The following is a 13,997-nucleotide window of genomic DNA, read 5'->3' on the forward strand; positions in this document are numbered from 1 at the left end:
GGGCACCAGACAGGTCCTAATAGTTTACGCGGCCATATGGGGCTTCCTAAATTTTAAGAGTCTCTTGTCAACTTCCCACAACTTTGGCTGCACACAGCAGTGAACTTGGCCCCACCTCTTCCCTCAGCGTATCCTCCATCCTCTCCCTCTGCACCTCCTGCACAAAGATCCTTGACTGTGCCTGTTTGCCCAGTTCCTGCACCTGAAATCAGGTTCTTACAACTCCTTCTAAGTTCTAAGAACCTTCCTAAGGTAAGGATTTTTAAATTCTTTTTTTGCAGCTCTGCCTTTGTACTTGGATGAGGTCCCACAACAGAGTGAAGCTACCATCAGTGGAAGAACTCTGGGTGCTACAGACTGATCTGCTGTGTACAACCCAAGGCGCCCTAAAGTAGGAGAGGAACCATAGCACTGCATTATTGGGATTGCATGAGTTACCAGCCCTGAGGAAGAAAAGGGGACAAAGGCTAATTAAGGGACTAAAGGCTTCTTAAGTGCCTGAAAGCACAGTTTTATCCCAAATTCAGTTAATGCGAGCCTTCTGGGATCTGATCCCAAATGTCAAAAATCCCCATTACTTCTGAGAGCTTTGGATGAGGAAAAATTATAGCCTGAGCTAAAAATAGTTGAACAGCTGTAAAAAGAGGAAAAAAATAAATATGATTACAAAATTTTGAGGAAATTTAAAATTATTTTCTTGGCCACAAGTCTCTCAAAAGGCATTATACCAATACAGCAAGTAGTGCAGAGTATATGGAAAATTTACAGACTGATATAATCAGCTCATATAAAATAAATGCATCTTCACATCCTACCCGTGTTATTTAATTTCATTTGTGCTAGTGACCTGGCAAAGGAGGTCTAAAGACCTGTCCACAGCATGAAACATGCTCATACAGCTTCTAAATACTCAGAGTGAGATTAAAATGCACCTTTCACAGACATTTCCAGGCTTATGAAAAGCAAACACAGCATGCACAAAGCATAGACCCAATCTGGAAATGGAGTAAGTTTTTGCAAAATTATCTCCCCAAAGAAACATTATAGCAGATTATTTAAAGCAAATACATAGTCCTTGTATGATAAGTAATCAACATTGAACAGGCATGAAATAAGCTATATACCTCTCTTGGATCTTAAGCTTTTGCAGTTCATCAGCCACTCCATAAGGCAGCATCTCCTTGGGCAAATTGCAGCGTTGAGCCCATCTCGCAGCTGTGCTCATATCACTATAACTGATTAGCAACTGTATCAGGTGCCCTTGTAGCCATCGATTCTCTCCAACTGTGTTCTGCAAGGAATCAAATGTGGATGAAGACTGTCAGTGCAAGTTTCATCATGAGCATATTTACTCCCCTCTCAGGAGACAACATTACATGGGTCATCCTCTAAGGGGTTTGGACAAGCGGAAGAAGGAGCAAGACTCTCCTCACCACACAACTGTTGTTGTTTAAATCCAGTGAGTGCTGCATTTTTTTTTCTGCCAAGAGATGAAGAGCACATATCACAATAGAGAGCTGGCCAGGCTCTCTGCGTTCCCCACAACAAGGTGGCTCTGAACTGCATTTGTTCACCTCTTCTGAAGGCTGCAGGTGCAGCCCAGAGAAATGAAAGTAAAACAATGTCATTGAGCCTGACAATGACTAGCATATAATTCAGTTTATCTCAGGTACTGATCAAATCAAGCAAAATCAGAACACATGACTGACCAGAGAGTAGAGGTCTTTGGGCTTGTTAGGCAATTAATTATGGACAGGCCTTGGGTTTGGATTGTTTTAGTCCTGTTCTGCACCTACACATGGCCTTGAAATCATATGGTGACTTGACCTAGGCAGAGGCAACAGGAGGGCTCAGCCCCTCCAGACAAGACAGCAGCATGGGCTCTCCTCCAGCTTTGGGTGTACTTGTATGGGTGACTGGGCTTGCACTTTTCACCAGCTACACACAGGCTCCAGGTGGGACATGTCAGCAAGGCTTTCCAGAGCAACAGGCAGTTGCTGAGAAGAAAATGCTCATTCATCTGCTTACAGCTCACCTGTACATCCCTCAGTTAAAACAGGTGCTGAGTCCCTCCATCTGGCAAAAGGCAACTGTACACTGTGCAGACAGACATCCTTTGCAATCAGCACAAACCTAGCCAAGACTGCTGCTGGGGTCCAGGGTTTGACTGGTCTCATTCTGTGTCTCAGGTAGATTGTATGAACTTTATCCCCACTGATTATAAAAGGAACCTGGAGGGGTTGTTCAAGTTGTGAAAAACTAACACTGGATGCAAGTAATTCCTCTCTGTGACTACTCAAGGCCTCTGTGGACCTGACAACTGGATCACCGCTTCCGTGATATGAACACACAGTGACCTCAAGTGTCACTGCAGGAATCTCGTATGCACCCAGCAACCAGGGTGGTTTAAGATGTTCCTTGTTCCCAGAGATGCCCAGGCCTTGGCACGCTTCATAGCCTGTGAGGTACAAGCACAAACTCACTGCCATCTGCAGTTTCAGCTCAGACACCCAGCTGTGACCCAGAGCGGCTGAGGCACAACACGCTGCCCACACTGGTATGAAGGGCCATAGGAGTCTTGACAGTGACAGATTCACCAAAGCTCTTTTGTCTTAGCCCACTTGGTGGACACCCACATGCTCTCTCTGGGGCTGTGGCACCACAGCTGCGAGAGGAAATATGAGTACAGTGACACTGCTATGTGGCGGTGGGAATAATCCTTCTCGTCCCCCCAGCCAACCTACTGGCGCTTGCAACCATCCCAGAGCCACTACAGCAATATCAGCAACTCATTCCTGTTGCCAGTTCTGTTGACTGATTTATTCATGGATCTACCTCAAAAATTAACATTGTCAAGAGAAATTTATTGCCAAAACAAGTTGAAACGCTACATAGTAGGTCAGGATTTGTAGCTATGTTGCTACATTGTTGCTAGCACTACCAACAGGTACTTTTTAGGGTAGCAAAAGGCCACAAGAATGAAATACCCAGATGCGAACTTTAAGTCTATCCCTCTTTCCACAAATACCGCAGCCATCTCTCCTTGGCCGCCCAGGCAAACAGCGCTCGCAGGGTCAGAAGCTGTTCCCAGGGACTGTAGGCACCTTGCTTTTTCTCCACGGCATGTAAAAACAAAGCCTGGCTGTGTGGTATGCTGGGGGCCACCGGGCTTCATTCCTCACATTCTTTTAGTAACTAAAAGGTGAGAAGTTGTCTTCAAAGCAGACGCCCTGTACAAAGATCAGGAAACAAACCTGTCGATGGCCCCGAGGTAAAAGGAAAGAAAAACCAATAACCCCCAAAACCCCACAGAGGTGCAGTAAGGGGTAGACTATGACTTGGAAGAAAAGCCACAGAGAAATTCTGCATCCCAGGTAGTGTGCACCGGAGAAGCCAGCCTGCCCATAAAAGCTGCTGCCTCGGCACCAAGGCTGCACCACTGAGACTATGCCAAATGCCAAGGCACATTTCTTCTCATAGATGCATGGAGGACTATTTTTACCACTGTTCCCAAGAGGCTGGTGATACAACAGGCAGCTGATGCCAGCGAGACAGGTGTCCAAGAGCTGAGCTGGGGCACACGATCTAACCAGGGATCTCAATTACAAGAGAGAAGCAGGAGAGGAAACTGAGGAAAGAAAGCAAGGAAGGATAAGTTATAATATTAAGGCTTGTCACCCTGAAAGCTCCTAAACAGAGAGGAAGTGTGCTCTCTCCACCTAAGGTTGTTTGGCTGTTACTGGCAGTCAAGATTTGTGCCCGGAGACCTGGACCCTGCTGAAGTTCTGGCAGGTCCTGGAGTGCCCAACTCCGCAGACCACTGCACTAGAACCAGCCTTGATAGGTGGCACAGTCAGGCACTCTCAGAATTCAATTCAAGTCTTTCCCTGTTAACGAACACAAGTACTTGACTAGGCCCCCATTCATCATGTGAAAGTCCATTTTTGTCCTAGAGCAATCCATGCACAGCCTTTCAGCTACTTCCCTTTCAGCTAAGCTACATTTCCTCCCCAAATCTCTTCTCCTGGCCATACCAGTCCAGATACTTTGTGCATCTCTCACATCTCTGCCTCATGCAACTGAGCTCAGCCAAGCACCTAACATATGAAGCAGGCCTGAATAACTTTTTCTGTCTATTTTGTAAGGCCACTTTTCAGAGTCCTTCCCAGAAGGAACATATTTTCTTATTAACATCATAGTGCAATGCCCTCTTCTAGGTTCCCTAGTGTCCATCCTATTGTCTTTCTGCCTTTTTCCTACAACACAGTCTTTGGGGCTGAATGAATTGAAGAGAGATCCAGAGTCAATGCTGAACAAATCTTATTATGTCAGCATTATTTCTGGAAATAATGAGGTGCAGGATTTTTTTTGCTTTAATGATAACAGATTTATTCTTTCAACCACAAAAACAACACTGGAAAGAAGGTTAATCTCCAGAGATATTACATCTTGCATTCTGAAACGGAAAACAGCTTTGTTCAGTTTTTACTGAAAAAAATAACATTGCTATAAAGGGGAAAGGCTTCCACCGCAACAGCTTTGCAAGAGGCAAGAATGTGGAAACTCTGGCCCCAGAAGATGTGGGCACAGATGCGGAGACAAACATTTCACTTGGGATGACATTTCATGTGTTTTGTTTTCAGTATGTGGACACTTTTGAAGAGGAAACCAACACAGTCTTTTTGATCAACATCAGCGACACTTCCAAGCAAGAAAAGATTATATATACCATGAGGCTTGTTTATATCCCCCTCAGAATTTTAGACATATCATACTTTCTTTAATCCATAGGCACACACAGAAATTCCTGACACCAACAATAGCCCATGATTAAAGCTTTCCAAAATGACTGCTACAGATCACCTACCCGTAAATCCTGTTCTTACCCAGCTGAACGCTTTACTGAGCTCATAATAAGCAGCATACAGCAAGCTTAGCAATGTCCTGATCTCAAGCCATAGTGTCAGCAATTCTTCTATTGTTATCAATAATTTTGGATCCAAATATCCAATATCTTTTCTGAAAGTCACCCTTGCCAACCCTAGATTACATTTATCTGTGTTTGGCATTTCTCTTGCACTTCTGATACAATTCCCCCCCCCCCCCCAATCTTTTACTGGAGAGTGAAGTTATTCACACAAGTGACACTGGCTATTTGCAGAGTCAGATTTTAATTTAACTTTTGAATGTCTTGGCCAATTTCCCCTGTTCTCAAGTGCTTCCAGAAACAACACAAAAATCCTTTTAGAGTAAAGAAAATGTCAAGTAGAAAATTTTAGAGCCAGCAACTTTAAAAAAGGAAAAAGAAAGCTGGACTTTGAATGGACAAAACCACTGTAAGCAGTGGAGGCTAGCAATGGTATTTTTAAAATCACTGTAGTGTTACAGGTGGTGTCTAGATTGCCTTCTTTTACAGATTCCATGGAACATCCGGCCATATTGTTTTCATTGTTGATTTATTTTATTTGTGACTGAAATTTCTGTTTTGAAGTTAGCATCACTTATACTACATAGAGAGATACTGCATTAGTACATCATGTAAGGAAAATCCTTTATGTATGGGATCGGAATAGGGTCACAGCCTATTCCAGGAAAGAAGGGGCTCCCTGACTTCCAGATGTCTTAAACAGATGGCACCCTGATAAAAGATGCTTTTTTCTTATGCTTACTTCTGACCAGGGTTTCTTGTAAAATGAGCAGGGCAGTCATACATGGCCAATGTACAAAAGACAGAAAGACGAGAAAGTCTTACTTTCTCACTACTTGAACTGTTCTCACACACAGGCTCTGGCTACTCAGATGCACTAATTTATGAACTGAAGAACAAAATAGTCTTCATTCATATCCCGGTAGACTGGCTTTCAGATAGCAATCAGTGCGTCATTGACAGAGCCACACTTCAGTGTTTTGGGAAGCCATTACCACATCAATGGTGGGGAAGTGGTCTTTCTTCTCTCTTTCAACAAAGCTTTGGCAATGGGGTTCCCTGGGGCATGTTCACACTACCTAACTTCAGCTTTGGGAGTCAGGAGACTCAGCTTCCCAGTCTCCCCATATAATCAACTGGGAGACACAGGTCTTCCAAAAAGGCAATTCAGAGGAGCCTAACTTACAGTATCACTTAAACTGATCAAGGCAAAGGCAATTCTTAAAGGCAACTTGCAGCTGTAGTGGTGTTCCTCACAATGAGCTTATTGTTACTGTCCAACTTGAATGAAATTGCTAGGTTGTGACAACCGACTATGACAATATTGTGAGACAAGATGCGTCTGGCTTCTTTCTTCTCTCTGCAGCTCTCTCAATCTCGCCAATGCAATTTCTCATTTCAGAAGTCTAGACACCACTATCAAATGGCAGAAATGTATAGCTTGTCTGTTAAAATTCATCAAGTCAACTGCACACCCAATTGCATTTTAGCTGGCAGGTCGAGGGAAGTGATTACTCTCCTCTATTCAGCATTTGTGAGACCAGGATGCTGTGTCTAGTTTTGGCCCCCCAGTTTAAGAGAAATACTGACAAACAGGAGAGACTGCAGCAAAGAACCTCTAAGATGGTTAGTGGGCTGGAGTACATGATGCAGAAGAAGCTGAGGGAGGGAGGCTTGTTCAGAAATTTTACATCACAAAGCATTGAAAGAGGGGCCCAGAGGGGCTGTGGAATTTCCATCCTCAGATTTTCCAAGCTCATCCAGGCAAGGCCCTGCAACACCTGGTCTAACTTTGAAATTGGCCCTGCTCTGAGCAAGAGGATGGACTAGACACCTCCACATGTTCCTTCAAACTTAAATTAACTTAAGATTCTGTGACTGGTACCGAAGTACCTTCCACAGCACTGAGATTCCTACTCTTATAGGCAGGAGACTTCTTGCAGTGACTATTGCTTTCAAGTTCCAAGCTCCTTCCAAGCTAAGAACACCCAAGATGATCGTGATTGGGCTCAACAATATTACATAGAGATCCAAAATACATTTGTTGCATTGTTTTTCCAAGTTTATATCAAGCAGCCCCTGACGGAAATCATTCATCTTCACCAGATGAAATCATGACATTTCCAAAATCTACTCATACTGGCATACATGAGACAAGGTATGTATCTGAAGTAAAAAAAATGAACTCTGCTTTCAAAGTCAGATCTGAAAAGAGAGCATTTTCAAAAAATATTAAGCAAGAGGTTGAGGGATTTTTTTATTTTTATTTTTAAATACAATGCTGGACAACCAAACATTTGCTCCTACCAGCCTTCACCCAACTCACAGACATATAACAGATAAAATGTTTGTTGGTAACAGTTCATCTCAATGCACAGGGCACATGATACTTCCTACTTCAGAGATGAAAAGGTTCTGTATACAAAATATTACCTCCTCAGTAAACCCAGCTTGAACTTTACTAGATTTCACTTCAGTAGTTGACCAGAACATAGGTATCAGTATTTCTCAGCTGAAGGAAACACAAGCACAGACAGAAATCCAGATTTAACAGAGGTGTAATATTCTACAACAGCTCTGTTAAAGTGCACAAGTGAACCGTTGGTCACCTAATCTACTGGCTTTTTCAGGAAGCCTGAGGATTTAGGAAAGATGGCATAATAGTACATCTGTACAAATGTAAAACTCAGCACTGAGACTGAATCATATTACTCACCAGAATTCAACTGCAGCCACTTAAATGCTGTCATGAAAAATTTGCTTTTACTGTCTGATTAGGCACTGCTGCTGTGCTTGCAGAACTGCATTAGCAAAGGAATCCAGTCGCTCCACACATCACTGCTGATTTCAGACAAATCTTCCATGAAGAAAGGTATCCTGAGGCCATGTGGAAGCGAGTCAGTCACTGCCACTTGTCTTTGGGGCCACGGATCGGCTTATGGTCCTCTTTTGTTTAGATGTAGCCTGACACTTTGGGGGACTTTCACAGTGGGAGTGTCAGAACTTTTTTTTTTTTAATCATAATTACTTCTTTTTCCTCAACTATATCCCACAACTGCTGAGCACTCTAGATACGCTGATACACAAAACTAGGGCATTTTCACCTCTAATACCTTTTCTCCTCACAACTACTTGTTCAGGGCATGTCATGCATTTTTGTCTTTCAAGATCTATAACAGCAAGGCTAACTCCATTAAAACAGGCTTTATTCAGAGAGAAAAATCATGACAGGGCATCCATAAAAAAAATACAATTTCTTAACAGACTGAGGTAACTTCACCCTTCCCTCTTTTTAAGATAGCATTTCTTTTTCCTTCAGCCTGGTGATCCAGTTCAGTGTGAATTCTGTTCTGAGGTCTGTGCTTTTCCTTGAAAACCCTCTGTCCCAATTGCTACAGAGGCTTCTTCTCAAGTCTTAGCAAACTCTAGTCCAAGGATTGCTGAATATTATTCATCCCAGAGACCAGCAAAGGACCACGGACTTGCTCTGAATAAATAAGCCACACAGAATTTTGATATGTTTCCAGATTTTTCACACCTCTTAGTCCCATAATGGCAGGCTGGAGATATTTTCTGGGAGTATTCCAACACTTGGCAAGACTGAAGAAGAATGAGGTTGGGGAAATTGGCCAAACTTTTTCAGAGCCCGAAGTAATGTATAACTTATCACAGTAGATGCTTTGTCTAAGTCCAATAACGCAGTGCATTGAACTCAAACTGGCAAACCTTATCTTCCCAGTGTATTCTATAGTAGCATTTATCTATCTGCCTTTTGCCATTATGAGTCTCAAACACAAGAACAAAGTATCGCTGTGGCAAACAGGGAATTGTGTTCTCCAGTTTAAAAAAGTGAGGGTTTCCATCATATACTGCACATTAGGTGACCTGCACCGATACTGCACTTCACTGAACCCAGTCCTCAAGTGACCTGACAACATTTCTCTGGTCTCTCAAGCCTAAGGTTTATACAATTGCCAAGCACTTTCATAAACTTTCTACAAATACCACTGTTATATAATTCTATTATTTTGTGTCTTGAAGCATGAAAGCCTGCATGAGGAAAATGCAAGCCTTTCTATTAGGCTGTGAGGCTGCCTGAAGGATTTCTATCAAAACATGAGATTACTCCAAAATCCGACTTAGCACATATGTATGACGTCCACTCTTACTACAAGATCTGTCCCCAGGAATTCTACTCAAGCTACAAAAGCACAGCAAGGCACTGGAGCGACAGCTACACAGACTGGCAAAGAGCAACAACATTGAGGGGGACAAGAGCAGAGAACGAAACCACTACTTCAGCTACCCTGCAGGACTCCGAGAGCTGCAGGTGTGTAAAGACTCGCTAGATGCAGCAATGAAACCATCGTCACTGTGTCTCCACTGCTGTTAGACAAACTAGCTGGATTGCCCTTAATCATTTCCTCGGGATGTATATGAACTCCAGCCGCCATGACGCCTTCCCATTTGTTTTGGTTAGCCCTAATATTAGCCTTAATGAGCTAAACCCGTATACCAATTAACCCAACCAATCAGTCAAGTAAATATTCCCACACCCAGTCACGTACATAATGAGAATGCATAATCTCTATTTTCCTTTCTGAAAAGATGTGAAATTCCATTACAATCATTCCTGAAAGGGGTGGGAGGATTTACTGCTCAAGACCAATCTGCAACAGTGCCATACAGCAGATGCAGACTTTTCAGGAAAAAGGACCTGAGGTTGGGGGCAGAGCCTCAGAAACCTCTTTCTCATTCTCTCCCTTATTCCATCCTTCCTACTCCAGTCAAATTCCAAGTTATAAAGTCAAGCAACAAAGCAGGAATCTCCCATTACTTGGTCCTGGCTCAGATTGTCGCAACAGTGGCTGTACTTCAACAGCTTTCTATAGGGGTCCTCAAATACCAGGACACACTGTCACTATACCCAGATTTACTCCTCATATGTGGCAACTCCCCTTAGATCTGCAGTTTTCTTGTGGGAATAGCTACTCAAAAGCTTGGTCAAAGAGTTTCATGTTCTCAGCTATATCACTACCTTAATCAAAAGGCCTGTAAGCTCTTCAAGTGGAATTAGCTTAAAATCTCTCCTGTTTATTGCCAAAGAACAGAAAAGAGAAGCTAATTTCTTTGCGTAATTTTTAACCCAGCCCTGAGCTTTACTCGCATCAGACTTCCTGGGTCTCTTCCTCTGCTGCTTCACTCTTAAACAGGTTTCTGAGGGTTTATGACCTGTCTTTGAAAGCTCTCCCCCAGGTCACTTCGGAATTCTTCAGTGATGCTAACTGTGGACCATTTCATTAATTTTCTTGAGCCTCACTGTGCCTTCTATTCACACCTGGTATCCTCACTGGCTTCACTATGCTTATGGAGCTGTTCGAGTCTAGCTAGGAACTAGCCTTAGGATCCTAAACTTGGCTTTAGAATCTTTTCTCTCTAAGAACATGTTAAAGTGGGATTCGCAGTAGGGGACACTTTCTATTTAGGATAGTCTTCAAACCGCATAAACAAAATCTTGATGATGAAAGTATCTGCTCAGGAGCACTAGCTCTTCCCATCATTAGTCTATGAAAAAGAGATGCCCACAGGAAAAACATGTTTGTTTTTTTTCTATTTTACTATTCAGAAACCTCATCTGGCTCATAGCCAAAGCAATAATAAGTATCTTTGCAGGATCTTTACCAAAAGAAAAGCTTGGCAGTAGATTTTTCTCTCCTTTAATCTCTTTTGGTACATTTAAACTCCTGGTGTTTTTTGTTCTGAAAGAGAAATGCTTGAGAGGGTTGACTGAATGAACTTTGAAATTCACACCCTGGCAAATTGGACTGATTTCCTAAATCCATAATTACAACATTCCTCAGAGATATGCATTCTTTCAGAGCGAACAAGGGAAGATTAGTTTCCTGTTTCTTGCCATTTACATGACTTTGCTGTCAAGAGGAACTTTTTTTCTTTTTAAACAATCCTCTGTTTATGTGGTTCCCTTCTTGGCAGGGAACTGGTGAACTAATCTCGCCTAAAAGTATAATACAACCAAACTATCAATTGCAAATAGCCCAAACATCTTTGTGAAAAGGCAGTTGATTTGCACAGGCCGTTAGAACCCAACATCTATCCATAGGAGCACTCAGGCAAGTACCGATCAATAACAGGGTTTTTAAATAATCTGGGATGATTATTGAATGAGCAGATAGTTTTACTATTGGCTGTATAAGAATATAAGAGTGGATCTGTGCATGCACGTGAATATGCACAAGACTTAAAACTTTACTAACACTGGGCAAACTTAGCCCCCTACATCTGAACATCCCCGAGCATGCAGAAACTACCAAAGGACAAGACTATTGCATTAAGCCTCATGCCAAAGAACTGCAAGTAAGAGTCGTCTCCTACTTGCAAACAGAATACCTGCAGAGCCCTGTTGAAGACATCTTTGTCTCCCACTTCTACAAACTGCAGTGAGCATCCTCTCCTTCTGTGCTAACACAGGAAGCAGCCAAGCTCAACGGCCCATCATCTTCTTTGCCTTTCCCTATTTCTGTTGGAGAGTCTAATGATAGTTCACTTGATAAGATTCACCTTATCTTATTGCAAAAGTAACACAAGCATTTGAGTTCTAAAGGAGTGAGATTGCCTACATTTTTTCTTTGTGGCACACAGTCCTATAGTTGATGCAGTTTGTAGCCGGTAGCAGGCATGCTGGGAACCAATATATTGGACTCTTGATGTAGCTTTGAAGGAGCTTGGATTCTAGGATGTCCCACATCTTCCTATGAGGTTTTTGGATGATTATACTTCCTGTCGTTCACAGGAGCAAGTTTCTCCACCACCAGGGCCATCAGCTGAGTCTAACAGCTGGCTGACGGTCTTCCTCTTTAATCTAATACTGACCTCTCAACCTACAGCCATAAGCCAATTACCCTCTTTTTATACCATACCAAATCTCTTTCTGATGAAGTTGTGCTTTCAGATGAATGCGTACTAGTGACAGAATGTTATTATACTGCTTAGCAGTAAGCTAGTCCTGTCTGGCTAGAGAGGTTTTAAGGTCAGAAAGTATCTCTAACATTTTGAAGCAAATTAAAGGATGATTTTTTTTTCCAGTGTGTTCTCTCCAGCTTCCTTTCTCCACTCTCCAGTAAACAATATTTATAAGGCTATCTGGCCACAACTCTTAAAATTGAGGTCCTGAGCTTTCAAAAATTCTTAACAAATTATTTGCTAATACCTCACTAAAAGAAATGGATACCCAACTACCATACTCTTCTGCTGAGTCCACAGAGCTTGACACTGTAGATTCATACTTAAGTAAGCTGACTTTTCAAAGTTATTGAGCAAATACATCTTTCATCTCTCCAGGGAAATTTGTGGCCAATTTCTTTTTATACTTTTGACAATGAAATCAGGAGTCTGTATTTTGGTAGATAGTTAAGAAAAACTGCCAATTTTTTTCACAACATATTTATTTGTTCCTACTGTAATATTCCACCAAAATTCATTAGTATGTTTGTACTTAACCACAATTTATTGATCTAGAAATGGCTGAATTAGTTATAAATAAAACTCCCATCATTATTAGGCATGGCAACCCTCCAGACCTTATAGAAAACAATCCTCTCTAAGCCATACAAGAGATACTCTGAGGTATTTACATTTAACTGTATATATCATCTTTTGTTAGACTTTTTTAGATGTGAGGGCATGGAACACAGTATGTTTGGCTTTTCCCATGTATTTCTGCCACAACAGCTGTAGCTTTGATAAATGAGACGGTCCAATTTCTTTTAGACCAACAGTGCTAACTTCATTAGTACAGCGGCATATTTTACTGCTCTCTATCCAGAAAGCAGAACGTAACTGAAGAATTACGTTATGCTTTTCTTGAGACATTCACAGATCTGCCTGTTTTCTGCATCAGCCCTATCAGTACGTCCTTTTACTTTGCAATGACTCTGATGTTATTTCAGCTACCAATAAATATATGACACCATTTACAAACTGAACTGACAAACGGAAGGAAATCTGTATTTTACCTGCTATTTTCATTGCCCATTTTCTCCAAGCTTAATACTCCCTTAGGTACAACATACTTTTACATCACATTGTGGCTATATGCACTCTCCAGAGACCTCTGACAGAACAGTAAACATAAAGAAAAAGACAAGGGGCAAAAGCTGAGGGATCTCCATAACTGAGACTCTAGAAATGCTCCCACCACCACTGAATTTCTGGCCAGTCCTTGAACAGGGGACAAAATGCAGGAAGCAAAACGAAAGGAGAAATGGGAGCAGCAAGTGGAAGTTTGCACAAGAAAGACTGCCAGTTCTCAGCTGATACAAAGCAATTCCCTCCCTCCCAGCTTCACAATATAGATATCAGATTTTAAACCTGTCATTGCTCCAGATCCAAGCACCACCCATTCTTCAAAAGGGAAATGGAAAAGAAACTTCTCTTCTCTTTTTTAAATGGCAGCTACAAAGAAGCTGCTTAAAGCTGTGGAAAAATAAACACAATTCTTTTGTGGACAGCTTAACAGGCAGACTGCAGGCAAAACAATCTGAGGAGACTGGTAACGACTTCATATTTACATATTCACACCCATACTCAGAGCTACCAAGACTCAAAAGGGACAGCTCCTTAGTTCAAGTGTGTTGATGCAGTTTCTTTGGAAGAACCATGAAAATTTATTTCAGCTGATGATCCTCCCTGAGACTTTTAAGGCCAGAAGGAACAATAACAATCACCCACTGACACTAACTTCCTGCTTAAAGGGAGGCCGTAAATACTAGTAAGGGACTCCACACAACAGCTGGTTGAACTAGTTTTGGTTTCTACCTTCCAGGAAAACAGTCAGTCCTGATTCAGTGTCTGAGTGATGAAATCCATTACATCGCTGAATAAATAGTTCACTGAGACTCAAAGATAATCTGACAGGCAGACTTATACTGAAAGATATATCATTTATTAATCACCTCCTGAATATCATTCCCATTTGCATTGCACAGATTGTCTAATTCCCTACAGATACTAAGTTTCTTGTACTATAGAGTTGTTGCAGTACTCAAAAAAA

The 13,997-nt window shown here is 41.9% G+C and overlaps 1 protein-coding gene across 6 annotated transcripts in view; it reads right to left on the reverse strand.

Annotated features, from left to right (window-relative positions):
* EXD3 (exonuclease 3'-5' domain containing 3) overlaps nt 1-13,997 on the reverse strand; it is a 334,835-nt gene that overhangs the window by 192,249 nt on the left and 128,589 nt on the right. For all 6 annotated transcript variants that reach the window (XM_026073353.1, XM_026073352.1, XM_026073355.1 and 3 more), the window contains one exon: nt 1,125-1,291. In XM_026073353.1, coding sequence (XP_025929138.1) covers nt 1,125-1,291 — 167 coding nt within the window. The remainder of the gene's footprint in view (nt 1-1,124; nt 1,292-13,997) is intronic.

This window comes from Apteryx rowi, unplaced genomic scaffold (assembly GCF_003343035.1).
Source record: "Apteryx rowi isolate R43461 unplaced genomic scaffold, aptRow1 scaffold_367, whole genome shotgun sequence".
NCBI classification, from domain to species: Eukaryota; Metazoa; Chordata; class Aves; order Apterygiformes; family Apterygidae; genus Apteryx; species Apteryx rowi.